Source organism: Poecilia reticulata, chromosome 9 (assembly GCF_904066995.2).
Source record: "Poecilia reticulata chromosome 9, P_reticulata-male-v2, whole genome shotgun sequence".
NCBI lineage: Eukaryota > Metazoa > Chordata > Actinopteri > Cyprinodontiformes > Poeciliidae > Poecilia > Poecilia reticulata.
The window spans coordinates 14134758-14150817 of record NC_088838.1 but is presented as its reverse complement, the minus strand read 5'-3'; the positions used below and the strand labels follow the sequence as shown (position 1 = coordinate 14150817).

General features: G+C 37.6%; 2 protein-coding genes across 2 annotated transcripts; one reads left to right on the top strand and one right to left on the bottom strand.

Moving 5' to 3' along the window:
* Positions 1 to 4342: 4342 nt before the first annotated feature.
* smn1 (survival of motor neuron 1, telomeric) lies at positions 4343 to 10054 on the bottom strand. Its single transcript, XM_008418950.3, has 8 exons — positions 9916 to 10054; positions 9487 to 9558; positions 9280 to 9399; positions 7498 to 7689; positions 7136 to 7315; positions 6575 to 6649; positions 6182 to 6289; positions 4343 to 4552 (listed from the first exon to the last, which is right to left on the bottom strand). Exons 1-8 carry the CDS (start codon positions 9961 to 9963, stop codon positions 4496 to 4498), a joined length of 852 nt encoding a protein of 283 aa, XP_008417172.1. The 5' UTR covers positions 9964 to 10054; the 3' UTR covers positions 4343 to 4495.
* Positions 10055 to 10064: 10 nt separating this feature from the next.
* Positions 10065 to 15388, top strand: hspb11 (heat shock protein, alpha-crystallin-related, b11). Its single transcript, XM_008418949.3, has 5 exons — positions 10065 to 10274; positions 10403 to 10509; positions 11287 to 11355; positions 11454 to 11497; positions 11596 to 15388. Exons 1-5 carry the CDS (start codon positions 10195 to 10197, stop codon positions 11686 to 11688), a joined length of 393 nt encoding a protein of 130 aa, XP_008417171.1. The 5' UTR covers positions 10065 to 10194; the 3' UTR covers positions 11689 to 15388.
* The last annotated feature ends 672 nt before the right edge of the window (positions 15389 to 16060 follow it).

Here is a 16060-nt window from a genome sequence, read left to right as displayed (position 1 = left end):
TTCGACATGTGCATAGTCAAACAAAACGGAAAGAAGAAATGCAGCCTGACGCGTCTGATTATATTTTAATTTTTGCATGAATAATAGACAGACTTGATCCAGCAGTCTGTTTAATGTTTTCAAGTATTAGCAACTCAAACATTTTGTCTTATCTGCAACTGACAAAAATATTAAGTGCGCCAGCTCCAAAGCTCCTTAAGTCAGCCCACTGTGCATAGAAATATTCCCACCAAACATTTCCAACTTAGCACAAACATACTTCAGTGGCTCACTTGTGAAAAATTGTTTTGTTTTTTGTTTTCTTTTATCAACAAACTATATTTTCTCAGAATTTTCTGTGAAAATTTGGCCTTCTACCTCTTTGGAAATAAAGCAAAAAGGTTTGCATAGCCTTACTTAACACAGTTGATCATAACTTTCCAATTGACAGAAAAGAGATGTAGTGAGATTGGTTCAGACCCTATTTGACATACTGGGACTATTTTGAACAGATGATTTGCCATATCATCTGGCAAATCAAGATGATATGTGGGGTTCCTCAAGGCTGTAATATTGGGACTTTTTTATTTAATGCCTATATATTGTTCTTAGCTAAACTATGTGAGACTAAGAACTGCTTTAGATTTTGAGCTTGTTTCTGTTGAGTTGAGTCATTGATGAAGTCTTGGAGGAGTAACATTGTTTGGCCAGTAACTAGTTAGTGAAATTATCATAGATTGCTCTTGCTTTTAGTGTTTAACTCAAGTCGCCTTTGGCATTAAATCATTTCAAATGTGTGGCAAAAAAGCCAAACGAGAAGAAATCCAAAGGGGCTAACCATGTCAAGACACCGTTTGTTTTGCACCTGAAAGCCTGAAATGGGAAGAAAATGAGGATCCTTTTAAATTAGGACTGAAAACATTAGTGTTTTAATCCCGCCTTTAAAGATTACATTATCAACTTACTTTATTTTAAATGGTGCTTCATTTTTGTATAATTTGAATTAAGTTTTAACCTTCTATTTATTTCTTCCCTATAAAGTAGCCATAATTATTCTGTGTGTAAATAGTGCCAAAAAATAAACTTACTTAGCTTAATAACCCTCAAAGTTTTTTTTTTTTATGCAAACACACAATTTTGCTTGAACGTTTGAAGCTTGAGTAAATAGCTGAAGGCCTTGAAGCCCATGCAGCGGTGTGATCTTACTTGGATGTCTGTATGTTTCCTAGAAGGGACTGTGCAAAATGCAGATTATGTTTACACGCTTCATGCCTCATTGGTCAGTAGGGGGTTGACAGTCACAGAAGGGGAGCGATGCCTTACCGAGCAAGGTCGGACCCGTTTTTAACTCCTTTCTGGGCTTCTCCTGGGCCCTTTGGGCAGCTTAGTTTGCTGCAGAGTCAGGCAAGCAATCGGTTTATGTGTAGGCTTTTGCTGTGGCAGATTTGAACCCCGTCTGTGGGGAAAAGATAACTCTGGCTTATCACTCTTCGTGTACGGTGCATATTCAAGTTGTAAATACCACAAACTACTTTTTTTTTTTCTTGTTGGCATCCTTCTTTCTTCTCTGGTTTCTGCACAAAACAGCAAAAACAAGAGTGGGCTTCAGCAAGAAGCAAATATGGTCATAAATATGGGAAATCACAGTGGGTCGTAAAGCGCAGACTTCAGTCTGCAGTCTGTATACAAACAAAGGGGCCGCTTTTCACCCAGAAAGCAATGGCTTTGGAGCAGCTGGAGGAAGATCACATGGGTAAAGAAAAAAATAAAATAAAGACAATCATGCTGTTACATCCAAACACAAAGACTCATTATGTTTCTTTCTTGTACACACACAAACTCACACGTGACATGAGCCACTGCCCGCCAGTTCTGAGCCAGAGCAGCGGGTGTAAGTGGGCAGCAAATTACGTGTGTGGGAAATATGGGAAATCTGCAAGGCCTTTCTTTCAGGGAATGAAAGCATTTCAAGCAGAGCAGAGCGAGTGTTTCTGTTCCCACTGTAATTATATGTGGTTTTCTGGATTCTAAATATAAACATGCACAAAGTATCTGCAACCTTTGCACTACTTTCTTCTCTGTTCTCGTGTTACTATGGCTCAAATAATCCAGATTCAAAAGAGGAACAAAATAAATGATAACCCATCATATTAATACTTGTGAATTTCATTTCTTAAACTCAGCGCCACATGTCAAAAGGAGACAAATTCTTCTATAAAGAAAATGTCTATCAGGCATCAAGACTAAACTTTCAAATCCCAGTGATTTTAGGAATCCTTCTTTTTTAATCCACAAAGCTGGCTGGTGTGCCACAACTGTAGCTAAAGCAGTGCTTACTAACGCCCAAAGGGTTCCGACCCATCTGATGTGAGCTGAAAAACATTATGATGGATGTGTTGCTATATGGGGCTGGGAGATGAGGGGACACCTCCGGGGAAAAACAGGAGATGCTCTGATGCAGGGCGTAAACTGGAACGATTCCCTGAATTTGACTGTGCGGGAAACATCAGAGGAAATAAAACTGTAGTCGAGTCTGGCTTGCAATCACAAATCAGAGGGGCGCGGTAGAGAGAGATGAGGTGTGTGTTGACACACACTCACAGACAAGTGTTCTCTTCAGTGTGTGGCTTCCAGTTTGCACAAGTTGAAACATCAACCTTATTTATTCATAAAGCATGTTCCATCAATTGCAGTTCATTACACTAGTCTGACTTCTGCTGGACAATATTTGCAATTGCAACTAAACATCCTCGAGTTTCTGACTGATGCAAATGTTGTCGACTAAACTCACCTTTTCTCGGCTCTAGATTCACACATTTAATGTAACGGTTTTTTCCACGTTTTGGATTTCGGCAGCTCGAGTTCGCATCGTCTGCACACAATACCGCCAACGTTTGGCGAGAACATATGTTCGTTTTCTGCTTTGTCTATTCATATAGCATCAATTCACAACAAATATAAAATGTCAAGGCACGCAAAGAGTATGTTGCAAAAGTTAATTCAATGAAACAGGATAGAGTCAGTCAATTACATAAACTCCAGCTTGATCCTCACTGTGAAACAGTCAAGTTGAATTTACTTTTGAAATTTGTGAAAAATTATTCTAAGAAAACTCAGCAGATTCCACCGAGTCACAGACTTGCAGCTATCACACCTCCTGGAAAAGCTTAGCAAAAGTAGACGGCAGACTGCATTTATTGTACTGAATAAGTATTTCAATTAGTGAAATATATTACAAAAAAAGTCACAAGTAATCCCAGAAAGGATCAATTCACATGCCTCAACCAGGGTCCAGTCTTTAGCTCAAGTAAAGTATTCCTCAAGAGACTTAAACGTAGTGCGCTGACTTGGACCTTCCAGTTTGGTTAAGCTTCAACGTTACTGCCATGTGGAGAGAGGGAGATTATCCCTGTGGGAAAAGTGCACCAGGCTCACAGGAGGGTTCTCAAGAGAACTTCAGGGTGTCATTATTTCCAAAAGTACATTAATAAAGAGGAAAAGTGTGATTGAAAAATACGTAAACATAAGAATTTACTTATAAATTACTTCATTCCACACAGCGTGATACTTTTCAGTCATTTATTTTCTGTTTATTTAAACTGGCTTCTGGCACAGTCTGAAAATTCTGTTGTCCAGAAAATGTGAATATTACATCTGATGTCTTGTGAGGACTTTGGTAATCATGGGGGAAACTGTTGATGAGGCAGTTGTCCAGCAAAAAGTCACTGACACCTTCTGCTAATACGGTAAGCCATAAACAACTCATCGCTTAAGACGCTAGGTGTTTAAGAGTTCAATCTCCAACCAACCATCAGAAAGTGGACTGGAAGAAAAGAGAAGAAAAAGATACACAAACAGGGATAAAGGCAGATATGAATATTTTCTTTTTCATTTGTGCTTCCTACACCTAGCATTTTGGTCAAGGTCATTTCTGTGTGGTGTGAGCATCTGCTGTTGTGAGACTGTAACTGTCTGCTATTATATTGAAAATGCAAGCTCATAACACTTTGAATATTTTAGACAATTATTGTTCTCCAAACAGTCCTTTGGGATACAAACATTGCACACACTGACATTGTGATATTTTCACAAAACGCTATAAAGCTTCGCTCTGTGTGCAATAAATCTATATAAAAGTTTGATTGTTCTTATTTATCGAGGTGCACCCGTAGTTTTGTTAACCTCTAAACGTGATATAAGAAGTATAAAACAAACATAGTAAAGCTTGAGAAGTTATGAAGAGTTTACACTACCACCTTAAACCTTAAAGGAGTTTGAAGCTTGGTCAACTATGAACTTCACTGTGCATGGCCTTTAATGTTTTCTCTTTTATGGAGTCACAAAGCAAAAATATCAAGCCAACTTCTGTGTACCTTCACAATCTTTACTTCATCTATTTACAAAGAATACAAAACATTATCTTCAAAGACTCCTTGAGGAGGACACAACGTAACTCAGACTTTTGTTTTACGGTCCATGGGAGGCCCACAGTCAGTCAAACTGCACTGGAGATGGTTCATTTGTGGTGCAGCTTTGTCCACTTGTTTGCTTCTTTCCGTCCTTGTTTCAAACCCTGTTTTCATGAGAGAAAAAAGTAAAGCCGTTCAAGCTTACATGAGACATTAAAGACTAATTGGATATGAGAAGCATTAAAGAGTTTACACTACCACCTTAAAGTATAGAAGGATAACAAAATCTATACAAAAAAAGATCACTTTCATTGGAATACCAGATAATTATTTTATTATTATTATCAGGAATCTGGGTTTATTATTATTAGCCAAGTCCACTCCTGTGAATAAAAACAAGTTAGCACAAAAGATGCCACAATAACAAGAATCGTATCCACCTGTACAGACTAACGGAGTCCACATCCTTACAGATAGTGCTGCAAACTGCCAGTAAGCTGACAGAAAGAAGGCATATAATTTTTTCCCCCTACTTACAAGAAATGGTAAGTCAGCTACTTGGAAATATGAGGTCTTGAAATACACAGACAGTAATGGTGTTGAAGTTTGAAGCGCGCCAGAACTTTTCTTTTAATGAAGGGGAGACACTTTGGTAGCCCCATGCTGTGTCACATCAACAGATACATGCCAATTGGTACCTTTGACACACGTCGGAATGACAGAGCTGAAGACAAAAAAAACGATGAATTACGACTGTAGATTGTTTTATCAGGAGCTTTGACGTTACAGAACTTGTTCAACAAGGACGATCAGGCTCTCCTGCTGTAAGCTACATCAGCAGAACCTGATTCAGCTGGCATGAATTTTTAACCGACAAAAGATGGTGAAGTATTTTTCTGATGAGTGTAAAATACTTCACTCATGGACTGCTGTGCACAAGGACTGACAACAGTTTTAAAACTACACTTGGCAAACTGCCAGTGACATGTCTGTGTAGCATGTGACTCAACCTGAGCAGATAGCCCAACAAAGAGACCAACAAAGTACCCAGCAAATGTTAGCATGTAATATTTCTGTTGCTCTATAAATAGCAGAGGAACATAAAGGGATGATACTCAGAGCACCTGTAAAAGTACCAGACATTTTATGTACATTTTTCAGTAACAAAATCAAAACTATAAATAGAAAAATAACTTTATTTTAACCGCTTTACTAACAAGTTGATAGTTGGCAAAGCTTTGGATTAAGACTTGAATTGTGTTGAATGACAGACTTTAGTAGAAATAACAATAATACCTTTACTTTTTAAATAACAGTAACTGATTGGTGCTTGAGTACGCATGAGAATCTGATGCAACTCCTTGCATAGATGAGAACTGCGATAGCTTGCCGTACTTTACCAATATCATATATGAAATTTGCAATCCGAAGTAGAACACACTGAATGCAACCTGGCCAAATACCAGTCTAATTGACAGCAATGTAAAGGAAAAAAAAGTCTATTTTAAAGAGCTTCATTGTGACAATGACATTCTTGCCATTTTTATTTGTTTCAGTGTGGCTGATCCTCAGCCCTGCTTTGACTCACTAAAGCATGCCTGTACATGTGTTTTATCCACAGTGTTTGCATGCAGAGAGACATCTACAGTAGATAAGATTAACAGCTCATAACCTCTTCCCAGAGCACTTCTTCCAGAGATTTCACATATACCAATAAAACAAGTTTGATTAATATTAACCTGTAAATGTCATGTTATAGTTCATAACCTGCCAGTTGGCCTCTGAGCACATACCAGGTAGTATCCTGTGTGATATCCGCTCATGTACCAGGATATGAGCACACTACCCAAGGCTTCATCATCCACCATGTCGGGGCTCATTGGTGGAGGTGGAGGGATCATCTGAGGAACAGAAAGTGATCAGGCAGCAGATAATGTAACAGACTATATATTGTAAAGCACCATTGACCTATATGTGCAGCTGTTTCCAACATTACAACATTGTGCAGCAGATTTAATTTGAAAGATTCTTTCTATGTTGTCACATCTCTATTACTCTTTGATGAGGTTTATTCTCTTCTTAATTGACATTTGAACTTCTTAAGTACTTCTCAAATCAAATAATCCTGATATTTAAAAAAATCTTTTTAGTAAAAATTATGCCATGCTTTCGAACTTAAAACTTACAGGAGGACCAAAAGGCATCATGGGAGGCCAGGATGGAGGTACAGGTCCATGACCAGCAGATCGTCTGTTTTCCCTCTGTGAGAAAACCCCCCACAAAGACACACAGCTGTGAAATTTTAAAAATGACTCGACAGGTACACAACTCTAGGTCGACAAAAAAGGTCCCGACATTAACCTAAATAAACTTCATCGAAAACAAAATGGGTGCAGACAGAGGTACCTCCGTCCTTGTAGTTTTAACTCTGAAATATATCACATGCAACTGAAAGTGTTAGCAAGATAAACCATCAAGGCAAGTGCCAGTTGAATTTACTGCAATCCAATGCCTCCACAATAAATGTCAAGAGGGCTTTGTTTATGATCCCGTTTTATTTTCCTCATTGTAAGCGATTTACTGTTTACGTTTTGTTTTACTTAATGTGGCAAAGAGCCAACTTTCTCCCCGGCTTAAAGAAGAATAAATAAACCCTCAAAATAATAAAAACAAATCATTCTAGAACCAAACAGGTTTGCTGAGAATTAAATAAAAATGCAACTTCTCTAATGAGTGCTATTGCTTACATGTCCAAAATCGTGCATTGGAGGAGGTCCAGGAGGAAACCCGGGGAAACCGGGAGGCCACGTAGAAGGCGGGTGTTTGTGAGTTTTGGACTTCTGGGTTTTACCGTGTGGATGCTGTTTGTGTTGGCTTGGTGTGGACGACCTGTCGCTCTCTTCTGTAGAAGATTCTTCCACTTTTTCCTATAAGCAGTAGATATTTTTATATTGACTTTTTTCTAAAGTTGAAGAAAATTTTTAAAGAAACACATTTAAGGATTTGAAAAAAAAAAGGTAAACAAGGCATAGAAAAAAATAATGAACTGTAAACTGTATTATAAATGTTAGTTATGCAGTGCATATAACTAATTCCTGAACTAGCTTACCTTAGGATTTGCTGCTTCATCAGCCTCTGAAATCTCCAACAGCAGGTCGTCAAGGTTCTGCTCCTCCTCATTACCATAACCAGTATAAACCACCACACAAGTGCCCCTCTGTTGGTCTATGGAGGAGATGGTGGCTGCATAGAGCTGGCCATCTTCTGACCAGTAAGCACTACAAGAGTCCCCAACCTTCCACTGCAACACAATACAAAGTGCACATAACAGAGCTTAACAGAGTTTGCTTTCTACTGGTCTACATTTTAAACTACCCAGATTTGGACAAAACACTAACTTGACTCCCTACGCACTATAAAATATGATGGATTGCTACTGATGTGATATGGAATATACTTCATCATTTATTTTTTGCATAATAACATATGGCATAACTTCACATGTACATACATGTACATTCTGTGAGATTATATAGATTGCACATGATAATCTCATGTATAATTTTATATACATGAGATTATCATGTATATAATCCTAATATATTTAGGACAGTGAGTCCTAAATATAAATAATTTTGTTAAGACTCAGAAACCTCTAACAGTTATGTAGCTATTATGTCACATATTTTAGGAAATTTATTATTATTTATGAACAGCCACTATTGTGATTATATTTTTAGGTTTTAAAATAAAGTAAAACATAAACTTTTGCAAAAATTTTGAATACATATTATTTTATGAGATTCTGATATTAGTTTAAAAATAAATAAATAGCACTAATAATGATAATAATAATAATACATTGTTTCCAACCCATAGCAAGAAAAATTTATCTAAAAAATATTACTAGCATTTTGTGTTTTTTGTGGAGTTTCAATGGAAATATTCTGTCATATCGTTAGCCAAACGTATTAGGAGCCATTGTGGAAGGTCCAAAAAGCCATTTGCAGCGCTGAAGCCGCAGGATGCAGACCTTTTCAAAGGAAAATATTAATGACAACATTTTAATCTAGTTTTGTACGTAGAGGTGTATGCTTCTTATAGTTTTTAATTATTTTGCTATTAAACTTATGTTCAGCATAGCACAGATACAAGGTAACTCCACGATAAACTTTTTTTCAATTTTGCATTTTAAATAATAAGGTACAGTTTAAGTTTAATATTTTTTTCATATTGATATTAATTTTAAAGCCAGGCATTTACCATTAAAGAACCAACCACATTGATGTTGATTTATATGTTTATCTAAATTCTGTTAATTTACCTTGAAGGCTGACTGGTGTCTGATATCACATTTAGACAGAAATACATGAATTTCACAAGGACTAACTTTCACCAACAATTGTTGCCCAAACATTTGGTAGTTCAGAAAAAAATGGATGTAAAATTAACAAGTAGCAAAAGACTGTCAAGTCTGTCAACCTTTTTATAAATGGTGGTGAACTTTGACCCTGATTTAAAATGTTGCATTGTAATTTTGTTTGCATCTATTTATGGAAATATACCATGTCACAAACACAATTTTAAAAAGTAACAATCAACACAAAAACATATTAAACAGGTAATCCAGATTCATTTAATTAGAAAATGAGTTTAGTCGTGCTGAGTTAATTGTTACCAAATGTTTAAAACATTAATCTGAAGGAATGTACAGATAACTACTTCTACATATGGCTTTATAAACCTAAATAAAATCTAAATGCAAAACCTTTTTGTTTTGCTTGACACAAACCAAGAAGGTTAGGGCAGGAATGTTCAAAGAGAATAATTATGTTTGTGCTTTACATTATACATGCAGACTTAAAAGCTGACACTGAAAGCGGTTCTTTACCTCTTTATCAGGTGGCGCATTGGTACGTTTTCTGCTCTGGTTCTTTTTATTGTTCTTTCGTTTCTTTCCTGGCTGGTTTTTCTTTGACGCATGTGATTCATCTTCGCCTTTTAGAGCAGTCTGGGACACAGAAAGAGAGAAGACCAAAGCAGTGGAGCAGTAGTCTTTGCTTTTGCATGAGCACAAGCCAACGTGCACCCAGTTTACCTTGAAAGATGCTACTGCTTTATCGTATGCCTTTATAAGTGCGGTGTCATCCCAGATGTCTGAATCATCACTCTGAAAGACGACAAAAACATTGGTACCCCATGCATTTTATCAAAGATTTTGGAATTATTTGTTATGTTTCAATCCAGACTCCTAAAAATGACCCTTATGATTCTGTATTGTTTAGTAAACTCCTCTCGATTCATTATATACACAACTTTACATAAAATAACTTAAGATTTCACATTTGGCGCTATCAGGTGTAAGTAGTATTTCCATTTATTTCTTTTTCCCTTGTTACCCAACTTAGCTAGACTCAACGTTAGTTTCATGTCTTAGCGTGTTAGCTTCACATAAAACAAATCTGCTGCAACCTGAAAATAATTCTAATATGTTTTAATGTTTTTCTGAGAAATGTTTACAACTTGCCTGTCCAGTTCCACGGGCAAATAACACTTCTTTGCATCCATTTGCCATTTGCAGACGTTGGAGTCAGGATTCTGAGTTAGCTTTTGGCTAATTTAGCAACGTGCGTCGGAAATTGTGACGTTCGGAAACACGTGACGTATATACTGCGCGACGGAACGGTTGGCTTGGCAACGATTGTAGCTTGACATATCCCAAATACCCAAAGAGAAAACACACCAGTTGACGTATATTCTTTTCGAGACCGTCGTTGTTTTCTTTACACAGTTTGAGTGAATAGTTATGCTTGATTCTTCTGGTGCACACGTTGTTTTAGCTTCATCCAGCGACGAGAATCACCCACCCGAAAACATCACTGATGGGTGAGTGCTTTATTTGTCTGAATTAATGTTTTGTCAATACACCTACGTAATACCGCAGTTAATTAGCATCTCTCAATGAGCCATATTGTTCGCTTTTGCTTAAAATTGCGTCTCCCGTTTTCTTTTAGAAACAATAAAACGTTTTGGATCTCCACCGGGATGTTTCCTCAGGAGTTCATCATTCGCTTTCCTGAAACGACCAACATTTCTACCGTGATAATGGACAGCTACAACAGTATGAGATTTAACCTACTGCTTCTTTTCGTAAAAAAAATATTTACATCATATTTTGACAGCTGCATTTGATTTGCACGTACCAACTTCTTTATTGTATTTTGTTGGGATTCTATGAGCAATGAAAAAACATATCAAGCACTTATGTCCCTCTTTACTCATATTGTCTTAAATTAAATGCTATGAAAGCTTCTGTCTTCATAAAACACATACTTTGCAATTAGTCCCCCTACTTGTAACTTATCATTGTCATAATTTCAGCTGTTCTGGTAAGGCCTTGGAGGTTTGTTTGAGAACTTTAGTGAACATACAACACAATGAAGACCAGACCAAGGAAAACAACATAAATAAAGCAAAAGCCTGGAAAATTGTCAAAGATGAGTGAAAACTTTCAGTCAATGCTAAAAGCTCACTCAAAGATTATTAGGAATCCTGAAAGAAAGCTGAAGCAACTACAGGAGATTTAAAGATTTCTCAAACGTGCATGAAGGAACGAAAGCAACACTTGAGGTGTGTTTTTCATTAGGAAATAACATTATAGCATGATGTAAATCTCCAAAAATTCAAAGATATAAAATATATATTTAACTCTGATGAGGGAAAACATGCTTTAGCCCCAGTTTACCAATTCAAAACATTCTTGGTATATTTTTTCCTCCACCCGCTGAACATAGTTTCACATATTTTATGTGAAACTATGTTCACATAAAAAACAGATGGATTGGTTATCCATCTGTTTTTTGTTTGTTTGTTTGTTTGTTTTTTTGTTCTGTTACAGTTAAGCATCTAAAGATAGAGAGGAATACCTCATCAAATGCGACTAACTTTGAGCCTGTCACACAGGAAGGTGAGATACACGTCTGTTCACATTTTTTCCTGTTTCACATTTATATTGGAAGTCCCAAAAAATTGTAACTGAGATTCAGCCATTACTTTACTTTACAGAGTTGGGACGCACAGAGGGACACCTCCAGTTGAATTCTATTTCAGTAGGTTGAAAAACATTTTTGTGTTTTGTTGCAAAAGCCTGCCATTCCACTATGTTCTACTAATAAAGCTTATTGTTTTATGTGTTTTTGTCCTTTAGCTAAAGGGCTGCAGTGCAACCCATCTACGTTTTATCATCACTGAGGGATACGACCACTTTGTGTCAGTACACAGAATCAGTGTGAAAACTTGATGAACTTTAATTGAGAAAGTGTTGTAAATTAAATACCCATTTACATTTATGTAAAAAGTGTATCTGTGTTTTGCTGTTTGTTAGTTAGTGCATACATTTTAATCTGCATTGCAATCACATCATGATATAATGTTATTTCTTATTGCAGTAGCACCAGCTGCAGACAAGACATATGGCTTAAAGCTGTGAGGCGTTTTTCTGTTCAGCCTCTAATTCCAAGATTAGCCTCAAACCATATTTACTGTTTTTAGGTTATGTAATGTTGTGGATTCGCTTCTAAAGCTTTTGTCCTGCATTCGACTGTTCCTGCTAATTTCAGTAGCTGATAGTTGGCAACGCTTTGGAATAAAAGGCTTGGATTGCGTTGAATGGCAGACTTCATTACAAAGGGACTTTCTCTCCGTGTGAGAGATAGAGTTAATTAACTAATTTTCACCAGCAGGGCCTTAAATTGGTGTTCATGCTGTGTCTTCCCCACCTCCCCGAATAAATCCCCCCAAGGACAGGTTCTGACATCCCCCAAAGACGTCAGAAATCATTGGAAAGGCTGCTGGTGGTGGGGTGGGGGAACCAGATGGCTTCCCAGCCAACCAGCGAGTGTCCAGAAACTGCAGAGTTATTTACACAAACTAATCTACCCAACTCCCACTCTTATACCTCTTTTGCACGCACACATACAGACACAAATGCTTGCACACAAACACTTCTCCCTACCTCCATATCTAACCCCATTGCCATTTCAACTTGTCAGGAGGCAAAGGCTTCGGCGGCATACGAGAGGACCCTTTGGGACTCCCTCTCCAATTACTTGCTGACTGCAGAGGAGCTTGGGAAATTTGCAAAGGCTGTGTTTGCTAAAGCTTGGTCTGCATGCAAGCCTCAGAGTAAACTAATAAAATATGAAATACGTGCCGGAATAACTAGCCCCCTGATATTTTGGAGCAACTAATTGCTCAGGGATACGGCAGGGTTATAGCACATTTGAGTATGTGAGTGCGCAGTGAGTAATGAGGGAGAGGTAGAAACTGATACAGTGTTATTGACTCATTCATTATTTACCAGCATAGAGTATTTACTATAATCTTAGAGGTGACTGTTTTGATGTGAAATAGATCAAACTCCGCTTTTATATGGGTGCAGTATTTTTGTTTCTTACCCAGTGTTTGAAATTATGAACGTGTTAAGTTTACTGGCAGTGCGTATGAAAAGCGGGGATCCTTAATTTGAATGCTAAGCAGGTCTGCAGCAGCGCCATTCTGTAACTAATGAATTCAGACCTTTTTTTTTGTGCTTAACTGTCAGCCGATCAGGAGAGTCACAGCAGGATATGAGCACATTATTATCATGTCACAGCAGGGCAGGCAGGGCCAAGTTATCACAAAGCGTCCTCTGACGGCTGCCTGTCCAATCACCCGGGGACATCTGCTTGACCAAATGTCCATGAAAAGTGATGCTGATGGTGACCTTTCTAAAAAAAAAAAAAACTACTCCAAGCTTAACAGATATGAACTAATTTGAGTTTAGAAATATGACACAAATAAAAGTGCAATCAGAATAAAAAAACCTCCCAAAACACTCGAGCAAGAATTAACGTTCAGTAAATGCATCTGTGGAAATTCTATTGGGTACTTTGAGGAAAAATATCCCTCCCATCCTCCCCACTCGGTTATTTTCTTTTATGCCAAACCAATTTGTGTTATCTCTTCGGTGTGCACCCCTCTACCCCCTTCCAGTCCCTCCATCCCCCCTTCCCTTCTAGTCACATGCACCAACAATGGGCCTTAATTTGATTTCAATGTTGATTTGGTCCCATCAGCTCATTTATGACAGAAGCAGCGACACAACGAGCTGTTGTGTGAGAGAGGAAGCACTGTCAAAAAGGCAGAAATTACATAATTAGACGGAGAGGAAAACAATATTCTTATTTAAGTTCCAAGAGCAATGGAGAATGGTAATGAGGGACTGACAAAGAGTGCAGTTGGAGAGAGCTTTGAGTAAGCTGACATTTAGCGTTTGCTTGACAAGTTGTTTTTTTTTTCCATCTCAAAATACATTCCCTATGTAGGAACAGTCTGCAGTTTTTAACAGTTTGTGAACCAAACCAGAAAACAAAATGTGGGTTTTGAAGTCATATACACTTGACAGACTACAAAAATTGCTCTTTTGATAAGTCTGCTTTAGAAATGTGTCAAAATGTAGGTGAAGAATTAAATGGTTTGCTTAATCCATTCACTTTTCAGCAAAAAGTGACAATTTTTTAGTTACAAATTGGTTGAAAACGTTGATGCTTGACCACTGCTCACCTTGTACTTTTGAACACAGAAGAAAAAATAAAATCCTTCTCGTATATGAATCATAGGGCAAGATAAGACCGTCAGTCAAGTAGACATATATCATGTACTGATTGATTGACAGAGGACTTTTTTTTTAAGAAGCAGCATAAAAGATCTTTTGAAACCTTTCATAATTCACCAGCACTTCCCCAATGCTGTCATTGTTTGTTGTAACTTTTGCGGCCTCTAATTCATTTGCAGATTTTCTTCCTTTAAATATATTTCTAGCAGTGCTATTGGTATGAAGACACAAGGGGAAACAAAGATGCAGAAAGGCACCAGCTGATTTATATGTATATGTAGAAAGCAATCCTTCAGTCCAAATAATGTGAAAGGGTTTCCCTGATGGGTTTGCCGAGATGAAAGCTAAGAAGTCTCTCATGATCGGTAAAGTCAAAGATCCCTCTCATGGCTTTCCCAACCTTAAGGCTAAACAACCAACCTGTGGCTTTGGTTACAGAGATAATTCTAAACTCCTAAATTCTCCAATGAACATTGTTCGAACCGTAATCTACAGATGCAAAAAGTACAATTTCACCATAATCACTGGGACATGCATTTGGGATTGAAATGACCATCCAAGAACCATACCAACAGTGAACGTTACAGTTACAGTACTGCCAGTACCATATGGCATGTATGGTCCTGGGAGACTTTATATAATCGAGGAAGGGATGAATGGAGAAATTTAATACAAGTTTTTTGATAAGAAGATGAAAGGGGGACTTTTTTTTTTTTGCCTGACAGTGATCCCAAACAAACAGCCAAGGAAGGTGTTGATTTCAGAAAAAGAAAATAAAGCCGCTAGAATGGCTCAGTCAGTCTGACTTGAATCCAAATGAAAAAGATCAGAGTGAGAGGAGAGGCTTCCAGAAACTTTAAGATTTAAAAGCAGTTTGTCAATGCAAACTGCTCAAAGTCACACTGGAGCAATGCATGCTGCCAATGTTTATCAACAAAGGATTCTCTATTCTAGTTTTATTTAGTCAATTACATTGTGAGTGTTCAATACGTTGTCCCTGTGTCATTCAGCGACATCAACTTAATTTATTACTTTGATTCCTGTGTATCATGGTGTAAATTTTATGTTAGTAGACAATACATTTATCCTTTTCTACTTTATACCCACAATAAGGCCTCGTATTTTAACTCCACTGGTTTCCCTCGGTCATTTTCTTTGTGTGTAGTTGGACCTTTTTCTTATTTCTTTTTCATCTTTTCTTTTTTTTTCTTTGTGCTCACCTAATGTCAAAACCAGTTTTGTTTTCCAATGCTTGACTTCACATTTCTGCTTTTATGTTTCTTGAACTACTGCCTGTGCAGCTCCTTTTGTTTTCATTAAAATCAAATGTATTTTTTTGCCTCTACCTGTCTGGTGATGGAGTTGAGGGCTGCATTTGGGTTCGCCTCCGCACATGCCTTGACAGAGGCTTGGAATAAAGTGATGTGAAGGTCTTATCAGTCACTTCAGTTTCTCAGCCAGTGGTCACAGCACCTCAGTTCCAATACATTTGTCTGACTCTAAATCTCCCCTGACTTTCAGAGGTAATGTAAGACTCTGGTGGGTAGCAAAGCAATCTAAACTATCCCTTTTTAACAGATTACTAACACTGTGCGTGCCTATTCGTCTTTCAGTGGTCCCCTGAGTGTGAAGTGGATGGAGAGGGAGCACTTTGTACACTTTCGATGAGAACCTGGACGAATAGTTAAGTGAAAAATATTTCCCCCTTCAACTAAAATCAACAGAATTTTAGTTGAGACAAAAAAAAAAAAGAGACAACGAAAGGTTGTGGATGTTGGGGTCTTGGACTGCAGACCCCTCAGACCACTGTATCACCAAATAATGTACCGTGGAAAAGTATTCAGTGTTCTCAAACATTTTTACATTTTGTTTCAATAAAACCACACGCCTTGTGTAGTTAGAGCAAATTTTGATAGTGCACCAAACAGTAGTGCAACTCCAACTTCTACAACTCCTCCGAAGTTACCATGTCCACTTTGACTCTTGTTATGAATAATGCTTTTTTAATAAACTGAAT